The following is a 23,225-nucleotide window of genomic DNA, read 5'->3' as shown; positions in this document are numbered from 1 at the left end:
ATAATTTCAACGAATTTAAATTATTAAAAAATAAAAGGATTTTAAAAAATCATTAAACAAATAAAAGCCACGTCTACCTTATTCATATTTATTGATTTATTAAATGTAAAAAAAAGTACAAAAAAAATTTAATTAAAAAATATACATAACACATGTTAAATGAAATAAAATATTTATATTAAATAAAACGATACATTAAAATAAATAAGAATAACATATTTAATAACTATGCTTCCAAGGGAAAACGCTTATTTCATTGGTTTTATTTTACCAAGTTGACTAAATCTAATCTTAAATCTTTAATAATACTAAATTTAATATCTTCCATCTGTGATTTGAACTGAATTAGACCTTCAAAAAATAATTGCTTCTAATAAGTCAGCATTTATAGAAGCTCTTTCGGATCAGATTTGATTATTTTAAGCGCTGATATAAACGCTCTCCTACGCACTCATAAAATTATAAAAAGGAGTCGGATTCGGTCGATTTTTTATGACTCCGACTCCAAAGCCCTGACAAAAACACAGAGAAAAAAATAACCGATGGATTTTAAATGGGTTTTTTTATTTTTATAAAACAATTTAGTTTTATAATTTTAATAAATTCACTTTATGCGTATATAATTTTTTTAACATTCACCATTTTGTTAGTAACAATATCTTCGCTATGTGAGCCAGTGTTATATTGTTTCCTCTCACAAGCGAAGCAAACGGCAAAAAATACTCTTAAATCACATTTTTATAGTAGCCTGGCGCTCTGGAATAGCTCGAAACTCACGGTGACACCTTCTAAAGAAGACCTCCTACATATTATGTGCTCCTAGCAGCCCGGCTCCTGAATCCCTATCGCGTCTCAATTCTAATCAAATCGTAATAAAATCTCTGTCATAATATTTTGGACATCGTGGTTTTTCGTACATTTTAGATTATTTTTAGATGGCAATAAAAATAACAAATCACAAAATAATGCATATAAAAATATGAAATTTTGTATAAATATTTTTTTTAATCAGGTTTTTTTGCCTTTATTGCTAAAGTTGTGCAAAATTATTGTACTCTGTTTATATTTTTAGCTTACATCATTATTTTTATGTTCTATTTATAATATAATTATTTTTTATAGGGAGGATTCAGCTTACAAATTCTCGATAGCTTGGAAAGATCAGTGCTGGACTTAACGCCTTCTGTATCCGGATCAAAATTCATTAAAGAAGATGCTACGTATGTTTATGTTTAACATTACCTATATTATATATACATATATATAAATTATTAACATGTTGTATATTTGTATACAGAGCCCAAGCATATCAGGTGCGATTACCGACTGACTTCACCTGTTCAGATTGCATACTTCAACTGCAACGTACGGCTGACGAATGGTCGGAAACATACAGATTTTGGTCCTGCGCTGACATTGACATACTCACAAGTACAACCTCAAACATTTTATACATATATTATCATATTCTGTATTAGTTATTTTATGAAATACTTTTTTAATTATAGAGAAAGACTATAAAGAGACTTGTAATGGACACGGAAGATACTTAGTGGGAAGATGCAAATGCGACAAAGTCTACTATGGAGCGCGTTGCCAATATAAAGAAGAATGTGTGGAAAATTCAGATTGTGGAGATCATGGTGTTTGTCTGGATATAAATACAACTACAGCTCCTAGCAAGCAGTGCTACTGTAAAACTGGATTTTATGGTCAAGGATGTAATAAACGATCTCCATTCAGGACCACAAATATTGATTATAGCATATATTCAATGAAGGAACTATCCAAAGATTATAAATTACATTGGAGGATCCTCAAAGAAGAGAAAGAACTTGAAGTTATTCTTGTTGTCAACGGAACCTCGTACGTTGGTATCGGATGGAGGCCGCGTCAATTCACGGCCGCTTGTAGAAACTTCCCGGTCTTAGGAAAACCTATAACTCAACAAAACAATCAAAAGAAAGTAACTCCTGTACCTAAGCCGGAACCCGAACCTAGTTCTAAACCTGAACCCAGTTCTAAGCCGGAACCGAGTTCCGAACCAGAACCGACGTCTGAGCCTAGCAACAAAAAAGCATCACCAATTAGTAAACCGGAGCCAAGTTCAGAGCCCAGTGCAGAACCCGAACCAAATTCTACGCCTGAACCCAGTTCTGAACCAGAACCTAGTTCGGAGCCGGAACCAAGTGCCAAACCGGAGCCGAGCGCAGAACCTGAACCAAATTCTGAACCGACAAGTGAACCTGCACCGGAACCAACTACAGAACCTTCAGCTAAAAATGACACCAGCAAAAAATATAAGAGAGTTGCGAACGATAGAAGTAGAATTGACTTCAGACAGAGGTTTGGCGATGATGTCACCGTTAAAACCAGCATCTCTTATAAAGTCTCAAGCAAGCAGGGTAAGTTATGCTTTTTATCTATTTAATACAAATAAACATCTTTCATTTATGAACTGAGCATGAAAGCTGCTTCTCTTTTTATATATGTATAGATCTTAATGCAAGAACATATTAACTGATCTTAACATAATTTCTATATATTTAAACATTTGCTAATTGTCCTGTATTTTAGATTTTGTCTAGAAAAAAATTCTAGTACTTAGAAAGTGCACGGTTATATCTAGTAAATGCATAATCATTTGCGCACAGCCTGGTGCGTCTCTTTGAAAGACCTGAATCTCTTTGAGCGGTCCTTAGATATGAACATCTCGTTGTAACGAGATGTTCATATCTAAGACTCTAAATGCAGATTTTAAATAGTTGGAACATTTAACAGGCAGTATGGGGCTGAGAATTATTGTAATGTATTATAGTAAAATTCGCTGGTAGAAATATATATCTACTGGTGAAAATCTATTTTGAATTCACTAAAAAATACACATTCACTGTAACATTTATACATGCGCTCTCCTATTCACCAAAATTCGGTTAAAGTTCTAAAACTATAATTAATTTTAAAAATTTCATTAGGTTAGGTTTGGGTTTGAACAGCTAATGGACGTTTTGCAACTGTCAAATTCAGTTTAATAGACATTTTAAACCAGCATATAATTTCACTAGCGCATATTAGTTAGATATATTTTCGCTAGTAGAAATATATATCTACTGGTAAAAATTCTGAAAAATACACATTCACTGTACCATTTGACCTATGCATGTAAATAAATATAGATTGGTATATAAATGTTTATATTACTTGAGGTTACCAAATTTTAAAAATATCAAAGGAGGACACTAAAATAAAAAAAGTCGTCTCTGAATTTTTTTGTTCATTTAGAGATGCTGTGGATGTTAAAAAACATATAAAAAAAGTCACCTTGGACATTTTTGTTCGAGAAGAACAAGGAAGAACAAAAAGACGTATGGTCATCTTATGTTACTACCTATGGAAAAGTTGAAATCATATAATTTTAATAGCACCTTCTATATAAATTATATTTTCACTGGTAAAAATATATATCTACCAGTGAAAATGTACTCGATATAATTTCACTGCAAGAACATATTTAAAATAAATATTTTTGGGATAGATCCGAGACTGTTTTTTTCAGATTTTCTTTGAGAGATAAACCGAAAATGTCTGGTTAAGAATCAGGGACGTTATTTCAGCTTTTTCCAGGGAGGGGAGCAAAAGTTAGCCAATTAGTAGTCGTTTTTTTAATATTTCGATTTACAGAAATTCAATAGTTATTAAAAAATAACATAATGAATACCATATCCAGAAATTACAAAACGATAATTATAACGAAATTATTTTCAAATTCGCGAATAATGAGATAGAGATAAATGCAGAAGCCCCGATGATCAACACAAAACTAACGATTTATGCCGTCCGATCATCGGCATACAAAACTCATACACAACACGCGGCCCATTTCTATATACATATAGGAATAGCACATCTGCGAGAGCGAGCATAAAGCCAAGTGACCACTCGTATGGGTATGAGCGCGAGCGTAACGATGTGTTTAATAGTGCGAGCATCAAGTGGTTAATTCATCACAATCTTTATCCTTGAGAGTAGGAAAATCTAGGAAAACCTAATCTGTAATAATCATTACAGATTAGGTTTTCCTCATTTTTTGGAAAAAAGATTGAAAAGAACTACAGTGGGATTCGAAACTAGGTCATTCAAATATTAGTCACCGACTTATATCATTGGTCTATCTATGTAACACATCCTTGGCATAAATTATATATTTAGCTCCTATTATATAAGTACTATTAACATGTTCTTCACTTGCTAGCTCTACATCTTCTAGTCGTTTTGTGTGCTCATTTAAAAGCACTCACAAAACTTAGTCTAATAGTTATCGTAACTCATTTTCAGCAAAAATGTCAATTAACATGTTCTTGCCTTCAGATTTTCATATATTCAATCGTTTTGAACACTATTAAAATGTCAGTTTTATCTTAGCGAGTCGCCTCTTTTTTAAATAACATATGTTTTAATTTATTTACAGGACGTAGAAGACGAGCTGTTGAAGATGGTATGTGGATTTTATTTTTATATTTAATATATATTTTTTTTTTAAATTCATGCACTACTAAACATGTTTTATACACAATTGCAAATGAACGAAAAACAATTCTAAGAAAATAATTGTTTATGGAATGAAATCTATGCACAAAAAAATCTTCGAATGGAAAGATAAATCACAATTGATTTGACTATTTTTACATGCACCACTTGTTTCATCGAATAAGTGAAAATGTCGAATTAAAAACTTGATTCGGTGTTTTTCTATCACACACACGGTGGTTGGTCGTTTTTGCATGATATATTTTTATTTTTTCATAGAAGAGACTACGAAAAGGCCAGGATCGGAACCAAAACCAGAGCCTTCGTCCGAACCGTCGGCCAAACCGGAGCCATCGTCCGAACCCGAACCGAGTTCTGAACCCAATTCAACCCCCGAACCAAACTCCAAGCCCGAACCCAGTTCTAAACCGGAACCTAGTTCTGAACCGGAACCGAGTTCCGAGCCGGAACCAAGCTCTGAGCCGGAACCGTCCAGTCAAAAAGGTCCTATACCCGAACCGAGCTCAGAGCCTGAACCAGTCGCAAAACCGGAACCCAGCTCGGAACCAGAGCCGAGTTCAGAACCTACGTCCAAACCTGAACCAAGTCCAGGACCAGAACCGAGTTCGGAACCTTCACCGGGGCCGGACAAGAGTGGTATACTATTTTTTCAATTTTATCATGTACTAATTGTCTGGTGTAAATATTCTATTTAACAATTTTTGCACATCTAATTTTCAAAATTAACAATAAATTATTTTAAATATGGAACTTTAATAAATTTAATTTTTTTTAGAAAAATGTAAATTGATTAACGTCTGAAGCAGTGTAGATATTTAAATAAAAATACAACTGCATCCAAAATTTTCTAGATAGTGTTTGAAATTCTTTGCAAGTTCATTAGTACGTGCGGAATATTAATAAAAATCGAGTTTGTTGCATTGGTTGTAGTAATTCTGTAATTGTAATTAAGTTTCTTAAAATAAATATTAAATTATTATTATCATTAAGTATTAATGTGTGACCATTGTCTAAATTACACAAAAAATAGGCGTGCCGCACGTACTATATCTTCTTGCAGAGAATTAGAGAAATATTTATTTTAATAGTAGAACGGCACATAACTATTTTTTGAATTATTTACTTAGGTAACTTCCCTCTACATGCATATTCTCCACGTCACGATTTTAATGGAATGGACTGCACGGATATCATAATTGGAACGGCTCGAGGAAAGAATTTCAGAATTATGGATTATTACACTAGAGACAGGTACACATCTATTTATTTTAACCCTTTGGTTGCAATTCAACGAAACTAGGTAAAAATAACCTATGACAATAATGATTTGTCTTTTGGCATTGTGGGAATTGCACTATAAATTTTTAGCCAAAATGTTAAGAATGTTTCTTTACAGGCCTGATTCTAATTTATATGTATTATTTAGATCAACTCCTCGAGTAGACAGCGTTTGGGGAGGAAATGACGATTTAACTGGTGCCATGGGTTTCGAAGAGAATGGTGTAACTACAATTGCATTCCGCAGAAAATTAAAAGTATGTATTTATATTCAATAATTTGCTATACTTTCTAGGAAAAATAGCGGATGCCTTTAATTTATACAATAATAAACAAAAAAAAACAAATCTGTATGTAATACAATTAGAATATAGAATATTCGAATAATCGATTATTCGAATTATTCGCCTGATTTCCAACTGTATGAAAATTCGAATAATTGATAGAATATTGGAATTTACTATTATTTATTTATTTAAAATCTGACAATCTGAACTTGGCAGGTAACCCAATGCGTCATAATAACTAGATGTCAATGTGCTTTCATATTTATATATTGTAAATCTTCCGTTGCAAAATAACAGGCGTAAGCCCAATGCGTTACAATGGGGGTAATAACAATCAATAACAACTTAGTACGTAGTGAGATACAGACTGAAATTAAAGTCTGTCGATCAGTGATATATGATAAAATATCACTATGCATGACCTAGCGAGATTTTATTATTACTATTCATCACGATGTTCCTCCGTAAGATACGAAAAATCTAGGAAATCATAATCTGTTATAATAGATCAAAATACAGATGCAATATAAAGTAAAAAACGCTATGGTTAATATATTTAAATTTTCTACATATCCGATAAATATATCAACAGTAAACCATTAGTAAAAAAAGTACTTATGTATGTACATTTTAATTTAGGCAACTGAAAATACCGATCATTCCATTGAAAATGATCTAATGCACGTTATTTGGGCGAGAGGACAAGAAAACGGTCATTATGTTCACAATCCTAAATCCGGCGTCGAAAAAGACAAAGTGAGTGTTCCAGATTTTTACAGACAAGATGAGCTCAAGTATCACGGACATGGAGCCCAACGTGGAGTATTATCAATGAACTTCTTTGGTAAACATCCTTCAATAAAATAAAATATTTATTAAGATAAATATTACTATAATAATATTTTATTTCAGCTGAAGATACAAAGGATAAGATCGGTAGTGCCGAAATATCGCAACTTGAAGCTGGTAAATGCGGCGGTGAATGGAAGCTGCCTCACGATTGCGACATAGCCATGAAGAATTGCGAATACGCCGCCAGATGGGAGTATTTGGGTTCGAAGAAAGGAAAAGACAGAATCAAATTTACCATTCATACAACCAGCTCCGGATGGACTGGTATCGGATTCAGCGACGATAATAGAATGGTATTTGATTGTATGTTTATTTAAAATTTGACGTTAGTAATGACAAATGATTTTATAGTCTCAAACAGATGCTATCATCGGCTGGATACAAAATTCCGGTAGACCATTTTTGGTGGACACGTGGATCAATGGATACAGTCCGCCAAGATTGGACATGCCGAATCAAGATATTGATGATATTTCCGGTAGACTTCAAGATGGTATTACCACTTTGTCATTTACTAGGAAGAGGAATACCGGTGATATGGAAGTGAGTGCGCTTAGAACTGATTTGATTTGGTTGTCAATGAAGAGTGTCTTAATAGATTATTTAATTTTTAGGATATGGCTTTCACAGATGAAAAATGTCTGTTCATGATGTTCCCGGTGAAAGGCGGTACTTATGACGACGTTAGTAAAAAGACTAGGAAACACGACATCATACCTGCCATCAGTTCGCAGAGAGTTTGCATAAAATCTTGTGGAATTGGTATGTTGAGTAAAGTTTTTTTAACCAAAATTTTTCAATTCACTATAAGTAAAATACCCGGTTAAATAAAGAAAAATAGTTAAATTAAATTAATAATAATTGATGTGACTATATGTATATTTGCCCTTGGACTAAAACGGAGTGCTTCAATTGCACTTTAACTGATGTAATTTACCATTTACAACGTTGTTCGTCTCTCAATTAATTCATTTAAATGCCTTTGAATATAGATATTATAGAGTAATAGTTTTTCTAATTAAATAATATTTTTAGAATACGAAGACGTTGTTACTACTGAACCGACTATCCCTGGACTTGCCACTTATAATCTGCAAGTTAAGATCATAAACTTAGCCGAAAACTTTAACACGCCAAAACAAGGCTCTAAAGAATTCGACGATTTGGCTAATACAATAACGGAAAGTTTTGCAGCAGTACTTCAAAACCGTCCCGGATATCACAAAGTTGCCGTTGAAAAATTGGAAGAGTAAGTTTCGATAATTTTGTAATATAAAACACCCTATCTGATGATCTTAAATTTTACAGTCAAGCCGGTAATCAAATGGTCGCTTCTTTGAGACTAGAAGTAGACGAATCAAATGAAATAGACACCGGAGCAACAGCTAGATCTTTAGGTACAAAGAAGAACAGCAAAGAATCAATGATTAGATGGGAAGACGCCGTTAAAGAAACACTCCTTGTTGGAAGAGTCGGAGCGTTGATAGTAGATCCAAAGTATTACGTTTTCGAGCCACAGAGTCGTATGTTTCTTTCTTTCAATCTTTAAAACATCACATAGAATATTAAATTAATCAAACCTATGAATCTTTACAGTTGTATCGACGTTACCAGTGGAGGAATCTAGCGGAAATTCAAGATCGTTCTTTGGATTATCCGAGACTAAATTGTACATAGTTTTGGGTTGTATCTGCGCATTGGTGTTTGTCGCATTGGTGCAAGCTAGTTGTACCATTTACAAAACTTCTCGTTCTTCTACCCCAGTAAATAAGGTGATTGTTAGTTAAAATTTATTATTTTGACTTTGATATATTTTGGTAATTTAATTAATGATTTTAGGATCAATTAATACCTAATTCGGCGTGGAAGGACTATTCGGTTGCTAATACAAACTATGCTTTTGAATCTTATGAAAACGAAGAAAAACACAACGGAAACAATGGAAATACAAACCCGAGGGAAACCAGAGAGACGAGAGAAACGAGAGACAGGTATGCAATTTTAAAATAGGGTTTCGCTATAAATATATAGGTTATGGTGATTGGTAAAGAAAATTCTGGAGGCATGAATAAGTAACAATATTTACGGATGAGGATTTAAATGGTTAGAAGTATGATGAGGATTTAAATGCATTTAGCGGTATTGTTACTGCTCTGACTACGAACTTTGCACGGTTATATAGTCAGTATTGCAATATAAGCCTATACATGAATACATAGGCTTATGACTTTAGAAATATGTTGTAGATGGATAAAAACAAGGCCGCTACCCACATATTACGATTACTAGAAGTCATTGCATGTGTACGTTGAGGAATCCATCCCCGCACTGTGTCAGAGTTAGTGTATAGATAGTTTAGCAGTGACTGTTGCGCTCTTTATATGTATCCATAACCCTGTTAATATAAATAATTTATATCTATAAATAATTCTTACACCACTTATTAATTATATATTATTAGGACAATGAAATTCTTAAATATTTATCTAGTTCATTCACGTGTTAAATGCCATCACTGTGTATATAATATTATATTTTCAGGTCGAGTACGATGCCAGCTAATAACGCCCATCCCAGGCATGTTAACGGTAATGGAAACGGAAACGGCGCAAGAGCTCCACCACCTTCAGGAGCTGCTCCCGGTTATTACAATGACACAAGATCGTTACAAAGACCCCGTGGTCCAGGAGGATATGGGTATGTTTTTAATGCAATGCAAATCTCATAAAAAAACATTTCAAAATAATTTATGAATTTTCCAGATATCAAATGAGTGCCGATCGTGCCGCACACTCTTTGCCTCGCCAGCCAGGCCAAGGTCGTCCGGCGAGACACTCCAGTGGGCATCCGCCGCAAGTAAATCCAGATTTCTACTTCATGCCTTCGCAGCGCAAGTACGAAGGCGAAGTTGTGCGAGTATATGTCGATTATAACAATCAACCCAAGTGAAACGAATAAATAAAACTGTGTTATAAAGTGTACAACGAACAAATTTGTGAGTGACTTTTTTTATTGAAAACGGTGGACTTCTAAGATAAAAAAATCACTTATTGTATATACATAATATGAATAATAGTCACACTTATTCAGAAGACTGACGACAAAGGATTGTGTCCAAATTTTATTAAGTCTGATGAATTTGTACATCGAGTTGTTTATAATATAGGCGTTTTAATTGCATTTTCGCATAAACGAAGAATATCATACCAGTGTACTTAAAAATGTACTTATATGTTACCTTCGCACTGATAATTACCAAACGATAAATTATTGATTACGCTTTGTAAAAGTAGCTATAGTTATTCACTCGATTATTAAATCGCACATCTTACGATTTAATAGTCGATTGTTAAAGTGCACGACTAGCTTTGTCTCAAGATCCGAGGATTTTTAATGATAATGGATTACTAAAAAAATTAACACAAAAGGTCCTTGACTATGAAGTTTGTTTTTAAAATAACCATTTTTTGACAGACTATGACTGAGCCATAATAGTTACTTTTTATCCACACAGTATCTATAAAATGCCGTAGTATTATTTTTAATCAAACAATATTACCTCGTTTTGTTATTATGTACTAAAATATATAATTTTCTTCTATATCGGTAAATAATAACTGAATTTCTGTCTATTGTATTGTATACGTATGCTAATTTAGCGATTCGTTTTTAGGTCAGTAATTATTGTATATTCTATTTAAAAAATTGATCTATGCTATATCAATATCTTTACCGTAATATCGACATAGTCATTTCAAGTTTGTAATATTAATAATAGTGATTATGTATAGATGAAATTTTATTTGTATTTATTATTATTAAAAAAATGTTTATTTTGTTGTTAATACACGTTACATTCCATGTGAAAACAATTCTTTTATATCTTAAAAGTTTTAGCAAAATTCGTTGATTATACTCATGATATTTTATTATAGTGTAAAATGTTTTATGATCACGTTGTGTATATCAATGGTTCCGTTGTTATATTTCTTAAAAAAATATTTATGTGTAAAATAAATGTAACATTAAAACCATTGTATGATTCTGAAATATAAAATGTCAATTAATTTACTATATATCTATATATATCAAACACTGCCGTTTCCGCTAGGGTCCACGTAACATCAAGCTCAGTTACAAATTTTTACATAATTTAAAAAGTAAAATAGTTTAAAATACGTTAATAAGGTAAAGCAGCAGAAGCGATATATATAAATCATCAAGAGGCAACTGGCAAACGTGTTTCGTTTGTTTATCGTATGAAATGCAGATGCAGACAGGTCGAAACATTCAAGTCATTCGGGTTGAGGCGAACCGGCACTTGTGCCGCGTGTGAGTTTATCTCGTTCAAAAGCAAGAAGTAGTGTTATTTTTAACAAAGAAAGGAATAGAATACCTTCTGTTGTGTAACAATCGACGAACCTCATGAAAAATGTCAAGAACTGCAAGTGTTTTAAAATATTTTCTGATCTGAATCGATCATCGGATTAGGTTTTCCTAGATGTTTTAATCTCACGGATGAATTGTTAATATAAAATCGAGCTGGGTTGAGCATAGTCACATCTATTGATTATAAGCTGTAATAATAGTTTATAATTGTTAAAATCAGACTATAGGACCGGAACTGTGTAACCGCATGTTTTTGAAGTAACCGAAAACCTTATTATATTTAACGGGTACCCGATCATTTTAATTTCAATATAATATTTGATTTTTCTATATGAAATGTATATCTCACACAATTTTTCAAGATACAAAATTCTCCAGATATTCTTCTATTTTGCAAAACCCATTTAGAGATTAAGCGAACCCTTCTCAGTAACGATACTCCATGCTCCCAAAAAGTCAGCTGAATTCACAGCTGCAGTCAGACCAGGTAGTGAGAGTGGTGCATTGAAAAGGGACAGGGAATCTTTATTTAATAGTCCGAAAATATTGTTTCACAATGTGTTTTATGACGATAAGATAAATACATATATAGTGATAAGCAAACACATTTCGTTTCGCATCCTCGAGCATTTGTTGGTTAACAAAAAAATGCGAGTATTTGTTTGCTGGATTAATTTAACAATGGGTCAAGGGTTCAACAACGGCGTACAATTAAACGAGCTTTTGCTTGTAACTTAGATTTGATTAGGTAATTAATATTTATTATCGTTTTAGATGTAACAAAAAATATTTATTCTTCATTTTTGTAAATATAAAAAGAGCAAATTCTGCATGAAAATAAAAGTGATTCTAAATAGATTATAAAAATTTTATGATGCTTTCAAGTTTATAATTTGCGAGAGTTGACAATAGCTGGCACTATCATAATGCTTTGCTTGACTCAGTAGAAACACATTTTAGTTGTCAATAATATATCGGGACGAGTGAGCCATTTCATGTGTTTTTACAATAAGAAAATTCGTATATTAAAATCGTTCAACGTTCCTAGAGAAAAGGCGAAACAAGAGTGGTTCTGAAATCTGTCTGTCATTTTTACCATCTTACTTTGACTGTGTTATATATTATATTATGACTAAAATTAAGACTTTCTTAGATACAACTTTAAAATTACATCAGTTTCATCTGATATTCCGCTTCCAAAAACAATTTTCGATTATATTCAGCTATGTATTATGAAGCGACTATATTCAAAAGATAATGATATTAAATTAATGGAAAATAATTCAGAAAAAGTTATGAAATCTTTGGACACCGAACTTTTAATTCAAGAAATGAAAAATACCATTATTTTGATTACGAATGCTACCAAAGCAAAAGAAATGAATTCGTGGGATTTACCGAAACATTGTAATTTCTGGAATCTATTGGTAAACGAAGTCCAATTCTAGAAAATCTTTTTAACTACTTGCTATCTATTAAATCAACTTCAACTGCAATTAAACGCGTATTTTCCGTTGCTAGCAATTTTTCAAGTTTTATGAAATATAAAACACTAACTGCATTGATATTTTTGAAATATTACTTTTTAGAAAAAATTAATTTTTAATAAATTTTACGTTGGAATTTAAAAAGTAATATTTACTCTCATGTATGTAATGTAAAAAATTACCTGGATAATTTAAGGAAAAATACCAGAGAACCGAGTATTGAATTTGGCCGGGTATTTAGATGCCCTACCTAAGAGCATATCTCAATTTATCAGTCTTATCGATGTATATTTGAGTAGTCAACTTACTTCACAATTCAATTTTGCTACATTAAGGACTTCTCGTAACATAAGATCACTATGCTATTGCCGCCCCTGTTAATTTTTTACTAAGATTAAAATAATAGACAGAATGGATTAACTTTCATATTTATTTTTTAAATTTTAGATATATATAATAAAACAATTGCAGAAATGTCGTTATTATTCATAATTGAAATAATTCAATATACATACTTTTATAATCACTTCACTACAAACATTCAAAATTATTGACCAGTTTTCATTAAAATTGCCTAATAGATATCACCTGATATCATTGAAGCAACGCAAACCATGCTTGCAAATGCATATACATACTCGTACGTAAATTAAAACTATGTCATAGTGCCGAAAACAGGATTGTGACGGCAAATGCTAGGCCCATATTCCATGTAATCTTTTTTGGTGTGACAAACTTGATAGAACTCAGGCTAAAAATAAAAAAATGATATAGAATAAGCTATATATACATGTGTATATAAATATATAAAATATTACCGTTGAAGCCAACATGCTACCACCGAACCACACAGCGTATCGTTGCATATGATGAGACACAACTTGAACATCGATCGGTTTCGGCTGAAAGAAATAATAACATTTTAATCTTATACACAGAATACATAATATGATACATAGAATAGAGGCTGACCGTTATCCTCCCTTCTGAAAGTATCTCCGAAGTCCGTAAACGTTGATCGACTGAGCGTTTGATATCCCGTTGCAGACGTCTTCCGAAATCTTTGAACATTGTGGAGCCACCAGATAAGACAATATTTTTGTAAAGGCCACGTCTTACATCGATGGGGCAATTTTGAATCACTTCGTCGACCATCTCGTTCAACGGAGTCGTGAAGTCTGGGTTTGAAAATTCCGGATGGAAAAATATTTCAGGTCCTGCAAAAATGATGATAATTAGATCCCGATAATATCAAAATCATCACAAAGAAAAACAGTAATAATAAAAAAATACCAAGAAACCGCTCGTATCCAACGTCGACTGAAAATGGGTTTTTCGTGATAGCGTTAATTCCTGTATATTTCTTAATCCATTTTCCTGGATCGGAATCATATTTTGAAAATTCCTTCGCTATGTCAGGAGATATATAACAATGTCTATAATTGAAATATAATACAATAATTAAAAAATTCTTCTTTAGAAAAATTAATCATATTGAGATGAACGATCACCTTTCTTTAATTGCTTTCGCTGTTTCAAGGCTCTGTTCTGGAGGAATGCCGACCTCTCGTTCACGCAGCAGTGATTGAATGAACGACGTGATGTTCCTTCCAGCAATAGGAATGTGTTTGATGCATGATCCTATAACGTAACCTTCCGCCTAAAAACACAACTGTCATTAAAATAATATCATACATACATTACAAACCGCTGACTCACTTATGTATAATTTTAACTTTATAACATCATTTAATATCAAGAAAGTTGATATCATTTTTATAATGAGTATTTTTTATATTTAAAGCTAACAAAGCTAAACTTACGACTGGAATGATATGGGTCACGCCGTCTCCGCTATCGACGACTATGCCGGTGAAAATGCGGTCGTTGGAAGCGCGGGAGATCCACGAGGCCGCCAGCGCCAATACAGCCTGAACCGCAATGTACAGTCCGGGTACGTTAAACGACTCGAACATGATTTCTAAAAATATATACACACATATGTTAATTAAATTAAATAAAAGTAGAATCAAGATAAATTTGTAAAATATATAATATAACCTGCAAGATACTCGCGGTTCTCCGGCGTGTTTAACGGAGGTTCAGTGAGCAAAAAATAGTGATCTTCGGGCTCAGCCCTGAGATACTTGAAAATGCATTGTTCCATAAATCGCTCCATCAAGTCCCAGTCTTCGACCAATCCATGGCGAACTGGATACTAAAACACAAAAAATATAGTAAATAAAACAATTTTTTAAAACAACAGCACTATAGTGGAATAGGTAAAAGGAATGTTCAGGACAATAGAATAAATGTTACACATCTTCATGACAAACATATGTGAAGTGATTAATCTGGCTTAATTAATACTAAACCAAATTCACGAAGACATGTTAAACATTATGGATAGATCATCTTTCTTTTGGAATGGTTAAAAACTAGGCAGTCGAATTTAAACACTGAAGACGATCTTCACAGTGAAATGCTTGAAATAACTAGTACAGAAGAAAACATTGATTTGATTCACAATAGCAGATCAACTACTTATTTTTTTTAAAGTTCTGTTATTGTTATGGAAAGATCTCTGGGTAAAGTGAAGGTTTTTGATTTTTAGAACGTGAAGGGATTGGATTATAGATGGTGGATTACTTTCCAAAGGATCAACCATAACAGGACAATACTATTTTTGATTTTTGCCGACACCGATTATTCCGGAAAAAAAATATTTTTAATATTATATTAAAATAAAAATGTAAGGTTAACATTTGAATTGTTAGATTGTTAACTACCGAGTTCAATGTAGCAATTAACTTGAATTAAATCCAAGGAATCGATATTTTTACTTCATAAAAAGTGTTTCAAAATATCCGTTGTTGGTATTTTGATTATTTTTATAACAAGTTTAACTAGCTGACAAAATTTGTGTTTGAAAAAATCCGAGCACCGTTTTTTATTTCTTCAGTACCTAAATATTATATAACTATCTGGGGTACCTGAAAACAGTGAAAGATCGACCACCGTAGTGTTAAAGATTAGAACAAAGTATTTTATCAGATTATAATTCTTTGTGTATTTTATGTTAGAATAAACTTTGGGGTTTCAACAATGGCTTTAAAAATTACAAAACGACAATGATTTGTCTGACGGACATTAGTAATCAATTACCAAAAAACTCCTAAAACCTCTTTGTACATAAGACCTCGCATTGTTTGGAATATTTCTTGTAATTTTCAAACGGTCGTCCAACAGCTACGAGACCAACTTTTAAAAGGGGATGATTTTTAAACCCTATTTTCAGACAATTCAACTCCATTATATATGTTTAATCTTTACTTTGCTTATCAGCGGTTCTTAAATTGGGGTCCGCAAAACAATTATGACATTAATAATAAAAAAATATAAATATGAGAGCAACTTAGATGATGGAATATCAACCTTGAAATCCACCATGAAACGCAAATTGGAAATTATTGTGATGAGTATTTATTAGGCATTTTGATTTCTTGAGAAATTTTGATGAATGAAAAAATGTATGTAATACAGCAAAGTTTGCAGATGAATTTTTACATATTATTCTTAAAATAGCCCTTTAAAAACACATGCATTCTAAAGTAGAATCAAAAATCCTCCTTCTTTTTTGTTGTTAAAAAAATATCAATATTTTTATATTTTCAAATACCTGGCACGAACACATTCAGAAAAGTTTCTTATCTAGTGTCTTCTTTTATTACTTAAGCAAAGCTAGGGAGTGTTAAAAAATTGTATACAATTTGTCATTCCCGGACCCTTATTAAAACCTTCCTAAAAGTTTACATATTTGGCATGTACCCACTTTTACTTATGCAGCGTTATAAAAAGGGCAGTAATTGTAAACCATTTAAAAATATTAGTACAAATTTAATTTTATATAATGAAAAATGATTTATAACATTTCTCGAGAAATGAGAATTCTCGATTTGACATTTTTCTCAAGAAGCAACACTAATATTTATCATTTGGATTTAAATAAAAATGTGAAAAGAACCATGTCTTATATCTCCGATGTTATTTGGAAACAAATCTGTCGATTTTTTTTAAATAAAAAAATTAAACTTGCTTCAGGTCAAAATCTAACGCAAAAGACCGCAACTGATTGTATCAATTAAAAAAGCACATCTATTATTACACAAAAGTATGTCGGTTGTCATGTGGGAAAGTACGAAGCACGATTATTTTTTACTTATTTTACCTCCAAGATGCAGCTGCAAATATGTGATATTTAAAGTTGAAGATAAAATAGAAGTGACTATTACTTATGACAAATAAAGATTCTCATTTTTATAAATGCGCAAGACCATTAATTTAAATAACCAGCGATATATTTTTATTAATATTTATTAAAACATAGTGCCTATGAACTTATTGATCCAGAAAGTCACAAAAACGACATAAAATGGTAAGGGTTGAGGTGGGGTCCGCAACATAAATGTTAGAGGATTATATAAATTTAAAAACCGCTGACTTACCTTGACGGAGTAGCTGGTGGCTTCGAACGCTTCATCTCCAATGAAAAAATCTAAATCTTCAACACCTTTGGTGAGCCGTCTGGAAGACTGATCGCCGACTTTAGCCGTCTCTTTGATGGCTATGGCAGACGGTATGATGAATTGGGGTTCTTTGTTACCGGCGAACCCCAATTTTGTATATCTAAAATATAAAAATAATAAATTTGCTTATCAGTTAACTATCGCGCGGTCTCGTTCTCGTTCGCATCCGTTGCGGCCGATAAACGGTTCATGCGGATAAATGTGCAACTTGGACGAAGAGATGAGATGAGAGAAGTGTGGTTACCCAGTGCCGACGTCTATGACACATGCCGGTAGCCTGTCGGCCATTTGGCGTTCGGTGACTAGCAGCGGCTAGAGAACGTGCCGACGAATGCGGAGTGGCGTGCGGTGACCGCGGAGATAGCGGCGAGTCAGGGGGGCGCCGCCGCCGACACGCCCCGTCGCGTCACTTTGCCGATTGACAATGATTTGGCCTTAGCAGCGCCGAACGAGGCCATCTCCGTCTTCGAGCAAATCTTACTTTTAAAATAAAAAAAACACTAATTATTAATAAAATATAAATTTTATAACAACGTAAAATCATTTTTTTTAAATATAAATTATTATAATATAATTTATTAAGATAATGCGAAAACTTAGCACTAATGGGATAAAACATATTAAACATAAATATTGAGGGCAGCGATGGATGTAGAAAATATCAAAAGGAAGGTTTATTTAGATTAATTAAAATACATTTTCTTAATATTATTATTTTATCACCAATAAGTACCGTTTTAAGCTTTGTTTTAAAATGCTAGGGGCATGGCGGATTTACGCAAAGGCAGGGGAGGCGCTTGCCTTAAAACCCCGGTTGGGCATGGGCTCTAGCATTTATGAAAAATATTTTTATTATGAATTAATATACTTTTTATATAGCAATCCAATACGACATTACGAAAGCTAAATCATTTTCCGTAGAAAAAAGCATTCGTTATTTTACTAAATGCATCACATTTCCAAGAAGCTCAATATTTGCACTTATTTGTAGCAGTAAGCTTGGTTTGATTTATTATTACTACCCACTCTCCGAACATCTCCATTTCGGATTATCATATTTTCCCCGTTTTACAATAGTTTTTAAATGTAAAAATCGATAAATTTAGAATACCTAAAACAACCCCTCTTGTTTTTTTTAAAACCGAAACAATTTATAATAGTAAAATTAAAAAGTTATTAACAAGATGGCAATCAGTATAAGATTCAGATGGAGAATACATAACTAATTAAAAAACCTTGTAATTGATTAATGAGTTAAAACACGTCACATGCCATCTCTTAATTCAGTTAATTCTATATTTGATAGCTCAAGTCCGCGAATATGAAATGAATATATTATTGTTACTGATGAATTAGTAGATAAAAAATAATTACTGTCTATTAAAGTCTGTCTATCGCACTCCCACTTTAGTGAAAACATGAGCAACGAAAGAGTGAGATAGTAATGATAACTCGTCGAGCGCCATCTAGTAATAATATTGAAAAGCAAAATCTACATGTTATCTCAATCATTACTTAGTGGTTTGTTGTGTCTGTTAGATGTCGCTTCCTATCATTGTATGAGCACATCAATGGTTCGCTTCTAAAACCACGTAAGTCACATTTCAGTAAAAATATTGAAATATCTTTGCACACATATTAGATATATATTGGAGTAATAATTCGCTACATTCTGTAACACTTATAACCTAATAAAATTTATATTAAATGATTCCACAATACACTATATTTCTGAGCCTCCCTAGTAATTTAGTTTACAAAATAATTAGCATAGATATGTACCTAAATACTCAATATTAATGATATTTTGACCGTCTAGATATTTTTTCCTTATAAAGTAGTATTTGAGTAATAAAAATATTGTGATACAAATCATTAACTTCTACACAAAAAAAATCTCTCACAACAAATAGATGCAACAATTTGAAATGTCAATATTTACACGAGTCCATATTTATTATCGTGAGTCGTCAAATATTATGAATTGAACATACAAACAAATAATAAACTGTCTTGCATTATATAAAAAAGAGATATAACAGGCGATTTTTTTAAAGCTGAAAGTATTTCATACAAATATATTTATTTTTAATCACTCACACTCTTCTTTAAAAATAATGTGTTTTGGAAATGTGAGTTTTGGAAGAATTTTAGAAATGCAATAAATTACTAATGACCCTGACATACCTAACATACCTAACAGTTAGATGCAATTTCTAGTTTATTAATATATTTATTATTATTATTTATGTATTAAAATGGTGTATTGTATTATATATATTTATATAGTTTACTATATTTATTTATTTATATAAACATTTTTAACTAGCTGTAAATGTAAATATTGTGAACGTTATCAAACTAAACAATCGCATTATTGTTGATAAATTATTTTTTATGATAGTTTATCTTAACGCTGTATGTGCTTTTTGTGTGTATATTTATCTTAAATTTTACATGCAAATACACTTATGAGCGCGTGTGTGAAATGTGAAGATCGTCAGGAATTTATAGAGCCAGCCATCGTACGTGGCGACCGATGTTCAGCGTCTCGTCTTCATCAGTTATTCAGCGTAGAGGTTAATTTTGGATCAGTGGTATCGGGTCGTAACATACACTAACACAAATCTAGAAATATACACGAATAATGCAGGAGAATTTAATTCAGCATGAATAGCGGGTCAAGCGTTGACAATGAAAAAAAAATATTGACAGCAATTTACTCGCTACGCAGTATGTGCTGAATATTTCTTATATAAAAGTTAACCTATTATATTACAACACTTTTTTTTATCAAAAAAGTGTTCCAAATAATTGAAAATATAAAATTGTTTAATAAACAAATTAAGCTACAAATAAGAAATTATTGAAAAATTATCAAACGTCATTTGGACATGTAACCGAGCGTTACCACTACTGCGGCGACTGCATGATTTTATTGCTTTTGACGGACATACTTATACGAGAAACTTATGGGAAGTGATAATTGTTTTTCTTTTTGCTTTCTTCAAAACATAGTGGTCTTCCTAGTAGAAACGCCCGGTTAACAGATTGGCACTAGTAAAAATTACTAAAACAAAATATTTTCTATATTTATTTAATTTACTTTTTTTTTGTTATAAGGTATAATATTATTTACTTTAAAAATGTGATTTTAAATTGTATAAATACGAATATTAGTATTAAATAATATTTATAGTAATAGTTAAAGTCCAAATATCTAAACAATTTATAACAGCACTGAAGACTAGGACATCGCAATTATTCTGTATAAATGCAAATATTAAATGTACTATATATTTATTTACATAAATAATAGTGAAAAATCAAGTTGAAAACCTCTGTAGGTGAACATTACTCCCGTGCGAAGTAATAAACCCGACTGGCAACACTCATACATTCGAATGTATTGGTAAATTAAATTCTGATTTTGTTGATAATTTTTTTTTCTTTCGGTAATAACCTAAATATTTTAATTATGTGTTTTTATATGTAAGTGTATCGTAGAGGAATACTTAAAATATTAACATTTTATTCGACATAATTATAGAGATATTCACAACAATATGACATGTACACTCTGTGTATATAGAAATGTTAATGGTGTCAGTATTATGAACTGTTGGGTTCATAAATTGAACCACAATATTTTATTCACAATTGGAGGGATAAACTCATGCTATCAAATCATAAAAAGGCCAGTAATATACAAAGAGTTTTAACCTTCTGAAAAAAATGTTTTTTTTTTTAAATGAGACATCACCGTATGAAACCTTTCAATCACTGGCACTAAATCTGAGGACTCCTATGAGACGCTCTCAGAGACTTATTCTTCTGGCATTTGGAGTTCAAGACATCCGAACTTCATAAGTTCTTTAACTTGGACTCCAACCAAGATATGGCCGACACAACTTCAGACCAGCGAAGATCGCAAAAGCCGCGCTTCTCTCTTCGCATCCACTGGTCCAGCTCAACGTCCACAATCCAGAGTGCACCTGCTTCCGAAACGCCTGGAGACTACGGACGCACAACGAATCAAATAATAACAATGTTGCTTTATTAAAATAAACTCTCTCTAACTCCAAGGTCAGGACAGAACCCTAACTAATTCATTCCTATCCATCCATTAATGTTTTTCAAAGTAAACTTTTTCTTTAAAAAGTGGATAACACAGGAAACAGTCCCTAACTAACTTCCCTCTCCAGATATTATATATTATATTCAAGACTTCCATCTTATTAGTTATAATAATTATTACAGCTTACAATATATAAGTATATGTTACTACCCACTTTAACTAAACTCATCACGATATTCATATGTGAGATTAGGAATCTGCTAAGATAATCGTAATTATCATTAAATAATCATAATCACTAATTCCGATATCTCAGATACGATAGTAATTTAAAAACTAGTGTTCAAGTGGGATTCAAAACCAGATGTTTAAGAAAATAGAAATGAATTTATGAGTAAAATAGCTGAAATTTTCATGCTGTTGGGTAGTTATATCTCGATATTTAAATACGAAAAAAAACGGTTCAAAGTAAGTACTAAGAACTTTTCTCTGTAATCCTTACTTTATTCTTTATTAAATTCAGTAAATAAGTTACAAATTTAGGTAGAAATAAAGGTTATCTTCTCTGTCCCTGGAAGATCCAAGTGATCATTTAATTTTCTAGCTCATCAAAGCTAGAAAATAGTTCCCTGGAAAGATGTTGTTAATTGAACGAATGTAAATCGTTAGGAGTAAGGTCAGTAAAGGATGCTCAAAGATTCCTATTTTTTGTCGTAATCTCTTTGGTCCTAATGGTTATATTGACTTTTATTAGCAACACGCATTTGAGAAGTGTTACTGACTATGTGACATTCTTCAGTGGCAAACCGAATTGATGTTCGTTAGATCCAAATAACTTTTCCACACAATTATTTACAGTTTAACATAACAAGCGATGTTTACTATACATGGAGAGCATTTATTTGAGGATCTCCTCTGCTGCCAGTCAGACATTTTACCCAGAAAATACTGGCGCTACTCAATATTGATACACTTGTTGAGAGGCTCCACCATCTTATAACAGCTGCTTCTCCGTTTCGCTCTTGCGCACATCATTCGCCAAGCGTCACACAACGATAACTTACTGTATTTCCTTTGTAACTATTATATGTTTCAACTAAAGTGTTAAAACTTGCGGACGTCTACATATATGTAAATGTTCTTTTGAGTCTTGAAAAGAATGCATTCAAGAATTTGTAAAATATTAACAAAAAATTCACGCAGTCAAATACGTTAGCAGAATTTTGCAACAAGTCATTAACCTACTTGCCTCGAAGCGTTTCATAATAATATTTAACAAACAATACATTTTTTCTCCGTCTGCTTCGATATCCCTGATTCAGCTGCAATACGACGGGCTTTTAGTGAACGAATCCGTATTGTCATAAGTCGGCCGAAGAGCGCGGCCGTTCTCACATAGGTACTGGGCACCGCAAGACCAGTGCTAATTAATATTTTTCGGTCATACCGCGAAAGGCGATAACGAAAGTATACCTACAAATTTAGAAGAATATAAACGATAATCAAACCGGCAGTGTCCAGTGTTAACTCTTGTGCTTCGACCCCAATCAATGGCAGTTGTGTCGTTGGCCTGCGTCGAAAGACATGGTTGTGTGATACAATAAAGAAAAAAGGAGATTGCATTTTTTGTGAACCAGGACCGGATCATGTCTCAGTGAGTATTACTTTTACTTGTGAATTTTTTTCTACTTTGCCGAAGAATTATTTTGATAGAGACCAA

At 32.4% G+C, this 23,225-nt stretch overlaps 3 protein-coding genes across 5 annotated transcripts in view; 2 read left to right on the top strand and 1 right to left on the bottom strand.

The window, feature by feature from the left end:
- The window catches only part of nahoda (DOMON-like domain-containing protein nahoda), a 69,234-nt gene extending 58,197 nt beyond the window's left edge, over nt 1-11,037 (top strand). The window contains exons 5-21 of one of the 2 annotated variants that reach the window (XM_088199550.1): nt 1,123-1,220; nt 1,298-1,431; nt 1,509-2,405; nt 4,469-4,495; nt 4,807-5,184; nt 5,676-5,799; nt 5,975-6,083; nt 6,753-6,957; nt 7,026-7,258; nt 7,317-7,508; nt 7,580-7,727; nt 8,001-8,214; nt 8,274-8,488; nt 8,562-8,737; nt 8,805-8,956; nt 9,507-9,662; nt 9,728-11,037. In XM_088199550.1, coding sequence (XP_088055676.1) covers nt 1,123-1,220; nt 1,298-1,431; nt 1,509-2,405; nt 4,469-4,495; nt 4,807-5,184; nt 5,676-5,799; nt 5,975-6,083; nt 6,753-6,957; nt 7,026-7,258; nt 7,317-7,508; nt 7,580-7,727; nt 8,001-8,214; nt 8,274-8,488; nt 8,562-8,737; nt 8,805-8,956; nt 9,507-9,662; nt 9,728-9,914 — 3,645 coding nt within the window. In that variant the 3' untranslated portion in view covers nt 9,915-11,037. Of the gene's footprint in view, nt 1-1,122; nt 1,221-1,297; nt 1,432-1,508; nt 2,406-4,468; nt 4,496-4,806; nt 5,185-5,675; nt 5,800-5,974; nt 6,084-6,752; nt 6,958-7,025; nt 7,259-7,316; nt 7,509-7,579; nt 7,728-8,000; nt 8,215-8,273; nt 8,489-8,561; nt 8,744-8,804; nt 8,957-9,506; nt 9,663-9,727 lie in introns of both variants that reach the window. The other variant, XM_088199543.1, reaches the window with a different exon arrangement.
- A 2,216-nt stretch (nt 11,038-13,253) lies between these two features.
- On the bottom strand, nt 13,254-17,853 carry Arp3 (Actin-related protein 3). The gene is made up of 9 exons (XM_088183739.1): nt 17,672-17,853; nt 17,347-17,527; nt 14,903-15,059; nt 14,665-14,822; nt 14,353-14,501; nt 14,135-14,277; nt 13,814-14,058; nt 13,660-13,743; nt 13,254-13,592 (listed from the first exon to the last, which is right to left on the bottom strand). The coding sequence occupies exons 1-9, from the start codon at nt 17,713-17,715 to the stop codon at nt 13,497-13,499; spliced, it is 1,257 nt and encodes a 418-aa protein (XP_088039865.1). The 5' UTR covers nt 17,716-17,853; the 3' UTR covers nt 13,254-13,496.
- Nucleotides 17,854-22,540: 4,687 nt separating this feature from the next.
- Nucleotides 22,541-23,225, top strand: part of sqa (spaghetti-squash activator) — a 31,754-nt gene continuing 31,069 nt past the window's right edge. Inside the window, exon 1 of one of the 2 annotated variants that reach the window (XM_088184116.1) lies at nt 22,541-23,159. In XM_088184116.1, the coding sequence (XP_088040242.1) occupies nt 23,152-23,159 (8 nt within the window). In that variant the 5' untranslated portion in view covers nt 22,541-23,151. The remainder of the gene's footprint in view (nt 23,160-23,225) is intronic. The other variant, XM_088184143.1, reaches the window with a different exon arrangement.

The sequence above is a fragment of the Plectrocnemia conspersa genome, unplaced genomic scaffold (genome assembly GCF_051122295.1).
Source record: "Plectrocnemia conspersa isolate PC_06_02 unplaced genomic scaffold, ASM5112229v1 ptg000001l, whole genome shotgun sequence".
NCBI lineage: Eukaryota > Metazoa > Arthropoda > Insecta > Trichoptera > Polycentropodidae > Plectrocnemia > Plectrocnemia conspersa.
The sequence above is the reverse complement of the archived record's forward strand: the minus strand, read 5'-3'. Positions and strand labels throughout refer to the sequence as shown.

What these genes read in the sequence shown, in the direction of transcription:
- Arp3 (XM_088183739.1), bottom strand. Translation starts at nt 17,715, where the DNA reads ATGGCCGACAGGCTACCGGCATGTGTCATAGACGTCGGCACTGG. An exon ending in GTCATAGACGTCGGCACTGG is followed by an intron (nt 17,528 to 17,671) that starts GTAACCACACTT and finishes TTTATATTTTAG; the next exon opens with ATATACAAAATTGGGGTTCG. An exon ending in GTAGCATGTTGGCTTCAACG is followed by an intron (nt 13,593 to 13,659) that starts GTAATATTTTAT and finishes TTTTATTTTTAG; the next exon opens with CCTGAGTTCTATCAAGTTTG.